The sequence below is a fragment of the Palaemon carinicauda genome, chromosome 11 (genome assembly GCF_036898095.1).
Source record: "Palaemon carinicauda isolate YSFRI2023 chromosome 11, ASM3689809v2, whole genome shotgun sequence".
Taxonomy (NCBI): Eukaryota; Metazoa; Arthropoda; class Malacostraca; order Decapoda; family Palaemonidae; genus Palaemon; species Palaemon carinicauda.
In genome coordinates this window covers 136,318,123-136,334,628 of record NC_090735.1, presented here as the reverse complement: position 1 = coordinate 136,334,628, position 16,506 = coordinate 136,318,123, and the positions used below count along the sequence as shown (strand labels likewise).

The window sequence follows — 16,506 nt, the reverse complement described above, 5'->3', positions numbered from 1 at the left end:
TGTTGGTTACAATATCTGTTTATGGTTTGAGAGTGCTCTTGCTTGTAAGTGGAAGCAGACCAGAAGGAAAATGTGGTGAACCCTGAGTGTTGTGTACCGTTGTGATGCAGTGACTGTAAGTGGAATCACACCTTTTAGAGTGTTTATCTTGCTCTTGTGATCAAGAGACAATAAACTCGAGGCATAACTCTGCATTGCGGTAGTTACCCAATCCGGACAGAGCATAACCCATAGGCTACCTGAGTTCAATAGTGAAAATTATTAGTTTTCAGGCAGTGTTTCTCGGATGGTGATCACGTGACAAACACCTCCAGTATAGTGGTTTGTGTTGCAGTGGAGAAAGCTTTTGTGACAACGCATTTCCTTTGAGTACTCCACTATTCACTGGAAAATCATTTGATAGGACTCCACTAACATTAACTTTGCATTTGCTATGCTCATAAACAAACTTGATCAAATTTACATATTTTAGAGGACTTCCATAGTAACGTAGGACTCTCCATAAAGTTGGCTGGTGCACACTATCAAAGACTTTTTCATAGTCCACAAATGCCGTCAAAAGTGGATTTCTATATTCTACGTCTTGCTGTACATGTCTCAAAATGAAAGTTTGGTAAGTACAACTTCTACCTTTTCTAAATCCTGCTTGTTCATTTTGCAGCATTTTATCTGTCTTTCTCTCTAGTCTCTTGAGAACAAGCATGCTAAACTGTATATTTTCATGACAACTGACATAAGTGTGATGCCTCGGTAATTATTGCATTCCGTCAGGTCTCCATATTTTGCCATTTTCACCAACACTCCTAATTCCCATTCATCTGGGTTTGCCTCTTCATGCCAACTACAAAATAATCTTATAAGTATTCTGGGGTCACTTCATTTTCAACCAGTATCATCACAAACAAGGGGCTTTCCAATTCAGTTTTTTAATGATAGCTTCGACTTCAAACACACTGAATTCACTGTATGAACTATACTGAGTATATCATAAAGACCACATTTTTTTAAACACGTGAATTAGAATTCAATACATAATAATAATAATAATAATAATAATAATAATAATAATAATAATAATAATAATAATATTATTATTATTATTATTATTATTTTTTTTTTTAGTTAAGCTACAACCTATCATCTGTCCTCATTATATGTCCTACACACACATTTCTTTCTCTAACATGCTGTTAGAATATCCTCTACTTTATTTTGTCCTCGTATCCATGTAGCTCGTTTTCTTTCTCTAGTGTTAATGGCATCATTTTTCTCCTTACGTTCTGATGCTGTAGTAAGGCTCCAAAGTTGGTACTTGTAGGACCTTCTGATTATTATTTTCTTTTTTAAGAGAAAGTGGCATTCTAATTTTCATAATCTCTTTTTGTTAACCAAAATCTCTTCTTATGCTTATCCTCTTTTTAATTTCGGTCTCATATCCTGGGGAAACACTGTCTGTCCTTTCATTAACAATCTCCAGACTCTAGAGCATAGGTTCCCAACCTGGGGGTAAATTACCCCCTGGGGGTAGTTTAGCAATTTTTCGGGGGTAATGGAGGGGTGACAGAAAAATGTTAAGAATTCTGAAAATCAAGTAAGCATTGGTATTAGGATTAATCGATGACATGGCATCAGATATCTTGTCCCAAGTTATAACAGAGATCAAAGAAAGCTCATATAGCAAATTCTCCTTGCAATTTGATGAATCGTGTGACATAGCCAGTTGTGCTGTTCTCCTTGGGTTCGTCCGTTACGTCCACCAGGACAGGATCAAAGAAGAGTTCCTATTGTGCGATAATCTGCTGACAACCACGAAGGGAGAAGATGTCTTCAATATCATCAACAGTTTCTTTGCCAAGAATGGATTGGATTGGAACAGCGTTCAACAGGTAGGGAGCGATGTTTATATAAGGTCCAAATTAGTATAAATACAATGAATTACATGGCATATAGTTATATACAGTCATATGCATGATTAACACAAAAAACATCGTGCGTCGTACTGAAAAACTAAAGTACCAAAATAATTAAATTAATACCATATAATTATAACGCAAAAGATAAGTAACAATGACTAACTGACGCAATCTATAATCATTTTTCTTTTTAATCCAGGTCTCCGTCGATGGAGTACCGGCGATGATGGGTGGTCATCGTGGATTACGGGGCCTCATACAAGCTGTCAATCCAGAAATTTCTGTAGATCATTGCATCATTCATCGGTACTCTCTTGGATCGAAAAGCCTGCCTGGTAATCTGAAGTTAGTGTTTGAAGATGTGTTGAAAATCGTCAACTTCTAGAGGCTAGAGGTTCGTCCTTAACTCTTATCTGTTGTCTGTCTTTTCATTAAGCATTATCTTAGTTTTGCACATATTCATTTTCAGTCCTACATTTCTGCTCGCTCTATACAAATTTTCTATCGTCTTTTGCAATTCCTTCCATAATTCAGTAAATAGAACTAAGTCATATTCAAATCTCAAGTTATAAAGCTGTTCCCCATTAATGTTAATTCCTACATTTTCCCAATCTCAATTAAAAACTTCCAGGCATGCTGTGAATAATTTTGGAGAGATAGGGTCTCCTTGTCTAACTCTTTTTCTCAATTGAAATTTTCTCACTAAATTTATGTAGTTTAAGGATTGCTCTACTGCCAGTACCTTCAAGTGTGGTACCATAAGTATCATCCATTCCTTGTCTTTGAAGGGCTATCATTACTGCTTAAGTTTTGACAGAATCAAAACGCCTTTTCATAGTCTTCAAATGCACATAGTGGCATGTCATTTTTTCATTAACTGGTTAATGATATGGATATGATCCGTTGTTAAATATCATTTCCTAAAACCTGCCTGATCTCTTGTCTGATTAAATTCTAGCTTTCTTTCCATTTTTGCCTAATATGCTCATTGTAAATATTTCATATATTGCGGAGAGTAAATTGAACAGTAATGGTCTTTCGTGTGTCTTTTAGTGAAATAAATGATTAAGTTTTTTCCAAGCTGAAGACATGCAGCATTCTTGCAAACATTTTGTGTAAAGTTCAGCGAAATTTACGACAATGAAAATCCTTCATCTATTATCAAATCATTTGTTAGGTCATCACCTGCTTTGCCTCTTTTCGTGCCTTCCAAGGCTTTCTTTGCGTCTACTGATGCATTCGCTTAAGGGCCAACAGTTCCATTATTTCTATTGGCAAAGTTATTTATTATATCACTATTGTATAGAAATCCTCTACAATTTTTTCACCCCATCTCTTTTGTTGATATATTCATTTTCATACGTTAAATCAAATATCTATTCCAAGTATTCTTTACATTAACTTGTTGCATCTTCGTTCCTTTAGTGTTTCCCCAATTTTGGTCTGACTGTTTACGAATTTCTTTCGTTTTTAGTTTGCTTATTGTTTTGGATCGTTATGCTAATTCTATTCTATCCCACTTGGATTTACCATTATTTCCAATCTTTTCTTTATCAAGTTTTTGGTGTATTCTGATAGTTTTCCTTGATCTTGTTTAGGAACTTTTCCACCGGTCTCTACTTTGTTAAATTGCTGTTAGTTTCTTCTTTAATTGGTTACATTTCGTCGTGCAGCCGAGAGTATCTATATTATATTGCTAAATTGAAATCATACTTTTCTCTTATTACAAGAGCGTTTATTTTCATTCTTGAAATTAGGTTTTTCTTTCTTTCCTTACATCTAGACAAATTTCACTACTCGCAATTCTATGGTCGCTAGACTAATTTGTTTAACATTGTTACATCTTTAAGTAAATTAACTTTTTCACTGTGAATAAAATCTTTTTAATTTTTCTTTTCTAATTTGGGTTTCTCCATTTCCATATCTATTATATATATATATATATATATATATATATATATATATATATATATATATATATATATATACATATATATATATATATATATATATATATATATATATATATATATATATATATATATATATATAAAAGGTGTTTATGATTATTAGTTTTTTTTCAGCAAATTTTACAAGCAAGTCTCTTATGTTGTTTCCTGTGCCAACTCCAAATTAGCCAACAGCGGATCCTCCTCTCTTACTATGACCTTCTTTACACAGAAATCAACCCAAAACAAAAGTAAATGGAGTTTTTTTTTTTTTTTTTTTTTCTAAGTCTAGATCTTCATAAAACATTCTCTTTCTTGTGTATTGGATGTTGGTGCAAACGTTTGATCTTCATTTTATACTTTTTTTTTTATTTAGTTTGATAATCAATCCTGGAATTCTTTAACTGATATTATAAGATTCTTTTATGTTACATGAACGATTTTCATTAATAAGATGATCCTCTCTCTCTCTCTCTCTCTCTCTCTCTCTCTCTCTCTCTCTCTCTCTCTCTCTCTCTCTCTCTCGCTATATATATATATATATATATATATATATATATATATATATATATATATATATATATATATATATATATATATATATATATATGTCGGTGGGATTATTAACTTCTCAATAGCATTTCCATCCGGCACACTGCACTTCGGAAGTACCAGAACCCCCATGGCGGCTCATGCAAATGATATGGTAATGAAGAGGTTGTGGAGGGAGAACGAGAAGGGACAGGAGCATACGAGAATAAAAGAAAAAAAATCGAACCATTCCATGAGTCCGTTGTTGGGGGGGAGGCGAAAATGTCGAAGCTAATAGCGGTGGGTTCAGCTATCCAAACAGAAGATTGATCTGCTGCTAGAACATCAGCGACATAATACGAGAACTTTCAGGACTGTTGTTTCGATAGAAGGGGATGAATTAAACATATGCATTTCCCGCGTAGCTGGCATCAAAGTCCACACAGCAACCCCCCTCCAAATCCCACAACCCAAACATGGCCCCCCCTCATCCGTATCCCTATCTCACGTCACTGGGACGAGGTGTGTGACTGTGTATGTGTGTGCGTGTGGCAGACAAGAGGGTTTTGTTCACTATCCTTCCTCGTTTTTGGCCAACTCTGTGTTGCCCTACGCAGGGTCACTATTTTTGGGAGTTTTTTTTCCCCCCGTTGTTTAGACTACTCTCGCCTCGATTTTTCATATATATTCTCAAGTCTTCACTGCATCGGCAACTAATGCAACTGGAAAACGAAGGGATATGACAATAAAATCTCTATAAGGAAAAATAGTTGTTTACCCTCGTGAAAGTGGAAGTCCTCAATTGAGAGTGGGCATAGGCTGTATACCTCATCACGTTAAAGGATATTGGACAAGGAGCGCCCATGTTACTTTAGCCTCAGGAGTCTATTGACTCACGGCTTAACGATTTTGCTTAGTTTTCTCCCAATCGTCAGTTACTAACGTTTAAATTCTTTTATAAATGAAAAAAAATCACAACAGTTAATAAATCCACACATTGAATATTAGGTTTAATCTTCTTACTACCACACAAGAAAGGAACTTTTAACTAAACAAAAAGAAATTACATACCGATTTCCTAAGATTCAATTACAAGTTACTAACGTCGAATACTTTAAAGAAAAAAAACTTTATATGCAGTGTTTTGTATTACGCTAGATATGGACACTAATGATAAGAACATTCCATAAAATATGGACAGCGACAGTTGGTTAAATCAGCATGATTCGACTGAGTTGCCATGTTTTGAAGAGTAGCCTTAACCTGGACAATATAGCGTCATTCTCTAAAAATGCAGTTCGATAAGGGCGAAGTACCTTTTTGCACTTCGAACGCTTCGTTCATATTCACCTTCGTAGTGGATAGATTATAAAATAAACCTAAAAATCGTAAATACCATTAGCTAATTTTTTTTCGTAAACTCAACATAAACAATAATCGTCCTTTAATATTCACTGCTATTCTAGGATCCATTGATACAGGTCATTATGAATTAGCATCTAAATTAGCGAACCTGTAGGCCTAATATTTAAGTGAATTCACTCAATGAAATCTAGTTACCATAATACTCTATTATAAATAGGAAATCTATAAATACAAATATATGTGAAATTAAAAAAAAAAATATTTCTCAAGCACAGCACACAAGGTCATTCGGCAAGGTCAGTAACATTGATTAAGCCAGTTGTTGAATATTTTCTCTTCATCGTTCAGTAACTGCTACGGTGCCACATCAACAGATACTTTCAATTAAAGAAGTTTATTGTTAAGAAAGACGAGAAAGAAAATAATTCTTATGCCGCTGCATTGGTGAACGATTGTAGCAACCCAGAAAAAGGGGGCGGGGGTGATATGGTGGGAACAGCAGCACCGGTGTCACGTGACCGTCTCCCACCCGCCACACACCAGTGTTACCAGATTTGGGAATTTATCCCTAGATTTGGGGATTTTGGATGTCTGATGGGGATATTCTGTACCAATTTCTATTATTATTATTATTACTCGCTAGGCTACAACCCTTGTTGGAAAAACAGGATTCTATAAGCCCAGGGGCTCCAACAGGGAAAGTAGCCCAGTGAGGAAAGGAAACAAGGAAAAATAATTTGAAGAACAGTAAGATTGAATTAAATATTTCCTATATAAACTATAAAAACTTTAACGAATCAAGAGGAAGATAAATGAGATGGAATAAAAGAAACAAAAATGAGTAAACCTTTATATTGTTGCAATTAATTTGCTTGCACTTATATACAGTATAATGAATCATTTCTATACAGTATTACTAAACCCTACGTGACCAGAAAATATATTTGTGAAAATGGGGATATTTGGGTTGTTTTGGGGATTTTTTATCATGAGTTTTAGGGATTTTTACACTAACCCAACTGGCAACACTGCCGCCACACACTGCTTACCAGAGTCTCTGAAGCAACACTTCAAAATTCACCTCCGCGTCTGTTTGTAACAGTTAAGCGACCAAATCACCATCACCATGTCGGACGACGCCACCGCCAAGGCTGCCGAGAATAACGTTAGTAAATCGCAAGCGGTAAGTGTAAAATTAATTTTTCTTTCTCACCCCACGACGGTCCTGAGCCCATCGAAAGAGCGGCATCTCAGAGTTAAATACGCCAAGAGACGTTCCCTTTATAAATTCTGGCTTTCTTATGTACCCCAGAATTAGTAAACTAGTCCCGCACATATATCCTCTCCAAAGCCTTATGTAGCTTCCCCATTCATGTCGCTTCTTAATTTTTAGAATAAATTGCCCATTTGTTATTTAGAGTACCGGTGATCGCGGCCAAAATGGCGTGGTGGTTGGGCTTGATAAATCCTGTGCCGAACCCGGTTTCGAAACTAAATTTCCCGCCAAAAGTATCGTAGATATTCCCGCCAATTTTTCTTATTTTTAATTATCGTAGATATTCCCGCCAATTTTTCTTATTTTTAATTATCGTAGATATTCCCGCCAATTTTTCTTATTTTTAATTATCGTAGATATTCCCGCCAATTTTTCTTATTTTTAATTATCGTAGATATTCCAGCCAATTTTTCTCATTTTATTCGGTTGGTAGAACACGTTATTATTATATGATCATCATCATTCATCATTATTAGGCATTATAGAACCGCCTACATGTAAATGCTAAATAAAACAGTAAATGACGCCCTTTCATGAAGATGCGTTGAACAAAATCCGAATAATTTATAAAATCGATGTTTCATGAGAGAATGGTTTTCGAGTGTTTAATTTAGCAGAGAATTTTATAACATAAAACTTATAGATTATAAGAGAAGGCTTCAACTTTATAAATGAACATACACTTGTCAAAAACTTTAGTAAAATAAAAGTGGTTGATGGACAAATATGTATATAAAGATATGCTTACATTAGTAAGGTCGACTATTGGAGGTAGGCAGGTATGAGAAATGTTTGAAATGTCACCTTTAGGAAGCGAAATAAGAATTACATAGTCGTGGCGGGTTTACACGCCTGACATTTTTTGTGCTTACACCTGAAGCTTTCCAATTTCAGGCGCGAAAAGTTTGTAGTCAAAAGCTATATTCACTATTATGAATGCATTTTTTTTTTCATTTATATTTTAAGTAGATAAGAAATGTTATTAATCAAATATTTTCCTGCTCAGATTGAGCTGAGATGGTAGGTAGCCCATCCTTAAAAGATATTTTTGGCGAAATAGATTTTGTTCTATAACTGATACCAATTGAGAAAAAATGGATTAACTGTAATAGTAAAATTCCATTCGGAATTACACGATCTAATTTGTGTTGGTTTCAGTTGAACTAAACTCACCTCTCTCTCTCTCTCTCTATCTATCTCTCTCTCTCTCTCTCTCTCTCTCTCTCTCTCTCTCTCTCTCTCTCTCTCTCTCTCTCTCTCTAGAAGTAGAGTTGCTCTCTTTTGATTGATAATCGCTGTTAAAGAATTTAAACCAGTGACGTAAGCGAAGATACGATTGATACTGTAACACATCTGCCGGTATTGTTAATTCATTACGAACAGTAGCTTTCCTCAAGTCTGGGGGATTCGTTCCGACGCTAACTCTGCCTTCCAAATTCCTACCTTAAATGTAAGGATATCAGGTAAAGCTTCGTTATCCCAGTTTTTGATAGTTCATTGATAAAAACAAAACAAAAACATTATACATTTTCAATTAATTTAAGTCGGTTGCCATTCGATGTGGGGTCCTCCACGTATTTAAAGAACTTGCAGGATTTCGGCTTTATTCTTAAGTGGCCCTGATTTAATGATTACAATATATAGTTTTTATTTCATGATAACGTTGCGCGGGATTTTTGCAGGTGAGCATAATGAAAATTATTTTCTCTTAAGGGGTTTCTTGATTTTTAATGCAAAGAAGTTTCCTTTACCTGAAAAAAGTTCTTCAATTTATATATTGCATCATATAATACCATTTAGGAAAAAGAAAGGGAAAGTAACAAAACTTATATAAAATGTGTAAAAATGGTAACTTGAGATGTGTGATACCGAAGAAGTAAAGCTTGGTGTCACAGTTACATTTTTTTTCATTCAATTGTGATTTTTCCATTTCTTCTTTTGATTGCAACTAATACGGGTTTAACTTGTTCTAGAAAATCTCTAGTACTACAAGGTCTAACATGATCATCGCTAGATTTCAGTCTTATAGTTTATTATATATAAAAGAAAAACCGAAACGATTATCGCTATTGAATTAAGAGAAAACTACCTATTGAATGCGTTATTTTTGTGTGTGGGGGGGGGGAGAAGAGGAGATATGATTCTTTAATTAAAGAATAGTTTTATCCACGCAATCTTCATCACAGAGGTGAATGTCACAGTGCTTAGTATAGTAGCATTTAGCTGCATATGTGGATACTTAGCAGAATTAAATATTGAGCATGACAGCGATTTGCTTTGGTATTTTTAGAGCCACCCCTATCAAAGGAAACTGTTTACTAATAAACATCAAAACAATAAAGAATGACATCTCTGAAAATGTTTAATTGCGTCATACATGAGGTCATTTGTAAATATGTTTATATATAGTTAGGATACAACACATCAGACAACTATGCATGAGGAAAAGAACTCTGCTCCCACTTCACGAGACTTGAAGGATGACGAGAGAATCCTGCGAGTGTACATAAATATTGACTGGGGGCGTAAACACGTGTTTGTGTGTGTGTGCATTCATACACGAGTCTTTATTATTATTATTATCATCATCATCATTATTGTTATTATTATTATTAATATTATTATTATTATTATTATAAGCCAAGCTACAACCCCGGAAAAGAATGATGCTACAAGCCCAAGGGCTCCAACAGGGAAAAATCGCCCAGTAAGGAAAGCAAACAAGGAAATAAACTACGAGAAGCTATATTTAGAAACGCTTGTATTCCTTGTTCATATACTACCAGTATGTAATATTTATAGCTCATCCATTCAGTATTTTTGATCAGCGTTAGTTAGGACTTTGTAGGATATGGGGAAAGGATATTTTTCGGGTATTACCCCGAGATGAAAGCAGAGGTACGATTGTTATTTTCTCTTGTTTATTTTTTGTTTTTATCCGGGTACCACTACAAAATGGGCAGCACTGGAACAGTTAATAAGACCCAAACGTCACTATAATTTCAATATTATATCAATAATTGCGCTTTTAGTTGGATAGAATTTGCGTATTGCATGATGCTTTGCAACACTGGTAAATCATGTTTCATCTGGAAGCAACGAGGAACGAAATGCGACTGTAATTATCGATTATACGGGTATTGATTACTTCACTTAGCGTTACTTGACACTTGGGAGAAGCAATGTAGTATTAATAGTGATGTAGCAAATAATTAACATGGAGTGTCACAACGAAGTTAAAAGAAGGAGAAAGACATGTCAGTCATCATATATTTCATTCGGATTCTGATGAGTTAATACGTCTTTTCCTAAGGAAAGAATGACGCGCTCTCGCGCACAAACACGCGCGCGCACACACACACACACACACACACACACATATATATATATATATATATATATATATATATATATATATATATATATATATATATATATATATATACACACACACACACACCACTTTCATTTTGAAGTTTGTCTTTGGTAACCTGGGCTATCCGTACCCAAACTTTCTCAAATAAAGGAAATTAACGTATGACTACGTCAAGCAATGTCTCCATTTGTTTCTATCCATATAATTTCATCTGGAAAAGCCTTAACGTACATGTCTCGCATTATGTGACAGTAGGACTGCCAAGCAACCAAACAAAATCCGTCCTCTATCAATCGTTTTCCCAACTTCCATCCTCCTCAACCCTTCCTCAGCTGCGAATGAATTGGGAGGTCCACAGGCCATAAGGGGAAAAGAGAGAGGGAGGAAAAAAAAAACCCGGGGGAGGTTGGGGTACGAGGTGAGGTTGTAGCCAGGGGAGGCTGCACAGAACTCCTGAAATGTGCTGAATGGACCTGGCTTGGCAACGTCACCACCCGGACTCTGACGCTACGCTTGGATCGAAAACAACTTCAACGGTTGAGATTTGAATCGAGGGGTTATTTCGAAATGGGATAAGTTCCAAAAATAGAGAGATCAAAATATGGAATGGGAGTAAATGATGGAGAGAAATGGTGTTGGAAAATTGGGCGCAAGAGAAGAGATAAAGATTTCCAAGAAGCAAAGAGTGGCGACTGGCCGATGTCTGTAACACCATCCTTAGCAGTTTGTTTACAAAGATTATTCAACTGTGTATTGTTGTGATAAGTTGTTCAGTGACTGTTCTCGTTATGTTCAGCAATATTTCTCAATAATGCTTAACACTTATTAATTGTACAATCCTATATATATATATATATATATATATATATATATATATATATATATATATATATATATATATATATATATATATATATATATATACATATATATATATATATATATATATATATATATATATATATATATATATATATATATATATATATATATATGACAGTTTCTAGGAATATTGTATTTTTCCTAACATACTTACCACGGCCCTATAAAATTAGGAGTCCTCTGAGTGTCAGCTCAGCGACCAGAGGCCCCCCCCCCCTCTTCTCACCTGCGCGACCCTGACCTCTGCCTGACATTCCCAGGTCGCCATTAACCATTCTATACTGATTCAAAGAAGAAAGTATATGACAACTGGGTCTATAGCTGGGAAGGAAGGGGGGCCAATTATGTTATTGGGCCGTAGTAAGTATGTTAGGAAAAATACACGGCCCAATAGAATTAGGAAGTGGGAATATAGACCCCCTGTAAGAGAGGTGAGAGAGCTGTGGAAGAGGTTAAGGGCTGGTGGGGAAAAGTGTTATAAGGTACTGAGGAACGTAGGTTAGTTAGGGAACACTCACCCAGGGGACATCTTCCTTCCTGGATCCTTCCATGGTAGGCAGAGAGAATAGGGATTTGAGACACTATCCTTCACCACTCTATCCGGACTGTGCCAAGTGTGGCCGCCCTTATATCATCTGCTGGACGACCACGGAGGGGCCAAGCTTGAAGCCCTCCTTGGACTTGAGGGAGTCGTCCTTAAGGGTGTGGCCTGTAAAAGTTGATTATCTTGTCCATACACCTTCCGTCAGCACTTGCATGACCGCCATGTTTCTCTCAAAGGCCAACAAATTTTTGATGCCCCGGATGTCGTGAGGCTTGGCGGACCTAGAGGAGGGTTCACATGTCGTCAGTAACGCCCTTCGGATCGTCTCTCAGAGCTAGAAGGAGATCGTGTTCTTTAAGACCACCTTCTTCACTCTACCCATAATCACGAACAGTCTCCTGGTAGCCGGTCAGAGGGAGGAGGTCCTCGAAAGATATTTCCACACCGCCCTCCCTGGTCTTCTGGGTCATCTGTCCTGGGAATAGCAAAAATGGCGAACATGTTTAACTGGGGTCATCTACCGCTGGGTTTTGTGTCTTCGCCACGAAGGAAGGAACAAATTTGAAGATTAACTCCTTCCACCCGTGAGATTAGAAGATGCCCGCTAGGAGCCCGTGTAACTCTCCTGCCCTCTTGAGCGAGGAGGAACACTGTCTTCAGGGTAAGCTCCCTGTGTATAATTTGTCTCTGAGGTTCAAGTGGAGGTTTCTTCAGGGTGTCGAGGACTGGCGATGTCCCATGTGGGAGCCTTGAGAGTTGGGGGGGGGGGGGGGGCAGGACTGCTTGAACCCTATTACCAGCATCGAGAGGCGCTTGGAGAAGCTTGGGTTCAAGCCCCTGAGGAGGAATACCAGGAATTCTGCAATGACCGGGACTGAGGCCTTGAAGGGCTGAATGCCCTCCTTGTCGCACCAATTGCCAAAAGTCGCCCATCTCGCCTGGTATATGGCTTTCGAGGATAATCTCCACGCATGAAAGGAGAGTTTTTTTAGGCCTTCGTGGAACCTCTGTAAGTGAGGCTGTCTTAGTAGGTCTTGTCGCAAGGGCCACGGAGATAACACTGCCAAGGCCCTCACGTCTGTGAACCACTCCTTTTCGGGCCACCACGAGGTTACCAGAGTCATTCTTTCTTGCCTGCTTCGTTTCAAGATCTGCCACAGTAGGGTAAATGGAGAGAAAGCATACACGTTGAGGCCATCCCGCGTATGTTGAAACGCATCTTCCAGAACTGCTGCTGGGTTCAGCACTGAGGAACAGAAGACCGGCAGCTTCGCGTTCAGACTTGTTGTGAAGATGTACAGGCAGGGCGAGCAAACTTACTACCTCCGGATGAAGGGACCATTCTGCCAGCAACACTTGTCCCCTTATGGTGAGGCCATCCGCGACGACGTTCCTCTTTCCCAGGATGTACTTTGCTGTCAGAGAGATGGCATTGTCCTCAGCCCAGGACAGGAGTTTCACCGCCAAGTTGTGGATCCGGCGGGAGCGCAGGTCGCCCTGTTTCTTGACATAGGCGACGACAGTGGCATTTTCGCTCATCAGGACCTTTCTGACGGACACTGGATTGCCAGGGCCTGTACCTTTTTCAGGTCACACTGGGGCGGACGTAGTATCAGTCTTTCCGTGGGAACGAGCTTCTCCAGGAACATCAGGTGTCCTACCAGCCTCTGCCACTCCTTTAACGACGCCGGTTCTCCCCTGATGAGAGGCTTCTCCAAGTCTTCTAGATTCCCGATCCTCTCCTTCGTCGAAGAGGCCCTGGCTTGCACGGGGCACATTTCCATTCTCAGGTACACTGTCCTCGTGGTTGGGGAGGGCTGCGATTTCTCTCAGTTGAACACTACCCCAAGTTCCATGCAGAAGGCCGCCACTAACTCATCCCTTTGCTCTGACAACTTCTCTCTGGACTCCAAGAGGACACTTCTACCACCTCGTCCTCATAGTGGTCTCGCGATCCCACCTCCGAAGCCCACTTGCCGGCTTCAGGAGCCCCATTCAGTTTACCTTGCCATGGATCTGGAGATCACACATCCCGGAGGTCCGACTTCTTCGAGGGAGTTTTGTGCTGCTCCTCTTCTCCTTAGCTCCGTTTCGGCGCTGGGCTGGGTTCGGAGACCCGGAGCCATAAAAGCATGGTCTAGAAGGATGACGTCCCTTCACGTGGTCCTCTGTTCCTTCCAATGTGGTCGATCCTCGGTGACCGGAGGAGGATAGGCAACGTTGTCCAACAGGGAAAAATCCTCCCAAGGGGCCAGGGGGATCGAATCCATTGCTCCCCACCCCATAAAAGGATCCCTTAATGGGGACCTGAATGGCGGCCTTGCGGGGATTTGCTGAGAGGGGAAAAAGGGCACCCGCTGATAGACCCGTGCAACCTTGGAGCAGACCCTCACATGTAGACATTAGTGCTTTTAAAGTTCCAACAACTTCTAAGTCCTTTCGCGGAGAAGGAAAAGGCAAGGCGACGGTTTCGTTGTCTGGTCTGGCAAGGAGATCGACTTCTGGCTCCGGAGGGTGATACACGATATCTCTCTCTGTAACCCAAAGGGAACTTCCTCTGCTACCGTGGGTAAGACAGGCGGCAGAGGAAGGCCCGAAACACTGCACAGATAAATAGGCCAAAGAAGGACGAGACCCAATGCCCTTCCACGAAGGTGACTTGTCCCTCTTGGCCATCTTCTTCTTCTTCGTGGTCATCTTGGCCCACTGGGCATCACTCCAGCCCACACACTCATCGCACATGTCGTTCTGGGAACATACATGGCCCCTACACGAAGTACACAAGACGTGGGGGTAGACTTCTACGTGGGACAAAAAAGCTGCACACAGCTTACCACCAACACCTGGGCAATGACGTTGCACTTGCACAGATCTTATATTAGGAGATTGAGTGACATGAGATTCACACAAGTAACGCACACTAAGCACAAAGGAAAATTGATGAACGTGAGAGAGACAGAAGTCGACTGCACATAAGCATGACTAGAGGTTAAATGGTTACTGGCGACCTGGGAAGGTCGCCTGAAGCATTACTCTAGGGCATGCTGGGTAAAACAAGAGAGGTCAGGGTCGCACAGGTGAGGAGGGGTGAGTTCAGGAGTCAGGCCTATTTGGGGAAAAACCTCTTGTCGCAGAGCTGACACTCAATGGACTCCTAATTTTATTGGGCCATAGTAAGGATTCGTATCGGAACAAATAAATAAATATATATGTATATATATATATATATATATATATATATATATATATATATATATATATATATATATATATATATATATATATATATATATATATATATATATAAATGTAAACAACCATCATTCAATGCTAATCTACTGCAGGCCTCAGACATAACCTCCCATAGCATTATTTTATGGTCTTTGAACACTAGTCTATTGAATACCCGTCAATTTTCCTAGTTCATTAATATATCATCTTTTCCTTCCTCTGCTTTGTTTGTAATCTCTAGGGACCTATTCTGTTATTTTTAATGTCCATCTAACATTTGTCATTCTCATTAGATGTCCTATCTATGCCCATTTCCTTTCCTTGTTAGAATATCCTCTACAGCACTTTAGTTTGTCCTATTTTTCTCTTAAGGTTATTCCAATCTTTATTCTTTCCCTAGCTGTTTGAGTTGTAACTAGGTTATGTTCTAAGGCTTTAGGAAGGCTTTATGTTTCTGATCCAATAGTTAGTACTGATAGGAACATCTTATTAATTACTTTTCTCTTTTTAGAGAAAGTGGTATTTTACATTTCATAATCTCATTTTTTTACCAAAAGCTCTCCATCCCATACTTATACTTCTCTTAATTTCGGTCTCATCTTGGGGAAACACGTACTGTTATATTCATTAAAAATCTGTAGAGGTTTGACCATAACCGTTACTTGTCTTCTTGTATTTCATTGAACCTCTTAGTTTTACTCATTTAATTTTCAGTCCCACATTTCTGCTTTTTCTATTCAAATGTTCTATCATCTTTTGCAATTCCTTCCATAATTCACTAAATAAAACTATAATGTATGGCATAGGCAAATCTTAAATTGTTAAAGTATTCCCCATTAATTTAATTTCTACATTTTTCTTATTTAAATTCTTGGAAAAAAAATCTAGGCGTGCTGAGAAAAATTTATAAGAGATGGGGTCTCCCTGTATAACTCCTTTCTCAATCAGAATATTCTCACATATCTATATGGAGTTTTATGATTGATGTACTTCCCGTGCAGATATTTTCAAGATTCATCAATTCCTTGTCTTTGAAGTGCTTTCTTAACTGATGAAGTTTTGACAGAATCAAGAGCTTTCTCATAGTCTACAAATGGCATACATATTTGTTATAGTCTTTATATTTTTCCATGAGCTGGCTAATTACATGTTTATGGTCAATTGTTGAATACCTGCTTCTAAAGCCGGCTTGCTCTCTTGATTGAATAAAGTGTAGCTGTCTATTTGGCCTAAAATTATCTTTCTGTAGATATTTTATACATTACTAAGAGTAAACTTATTGGGCAGTAATATCTTATGTCTTGTGTATCCCTTTTTGTGAATGAGTATATCGATAAAGTTTTTCCAAGCTTTAGGTATAGAGCATTCTTGCAGACATATTGTGTAAAGTTTTACTTCTATGAAATTTCCTCATTTACTTTAAATTCAATTGTCAGGCC

General features: G+C 38.2%; 1 protein-coding gene across 2 annotated transcripts in view; it reads left to right on the top strand.

Moving 5' to 3' along the window:
- The first annotated feature begins 577 nt into the window (after nucleotides 1-577).
- The window catches only part of LOC137650224 (neuromodulin-like), a 57,658-nt gene continuing 41,729 nt past the window's right edge, over nucleotides 578-16,506 (top strand). Inside the window, exon 1 of one of the 2 annotated variants that reach the window (XM_068383471.1) lies at nucleotides 578-613. In XM_068383471.1, coding sequence (XP_068239572.1) covers nucleotides 593-613 — 21 coding nt within the window. In that variant the 5' untranslated portion in view covers nucleotides 578-592. Of the gene's footprint in view, nucleotides 614-6,781; nucleotides 6,942-16,506 lie in introns of those variants that run through there. The other variant, XM_068383470.1, reaches the window with a different exon arrangement.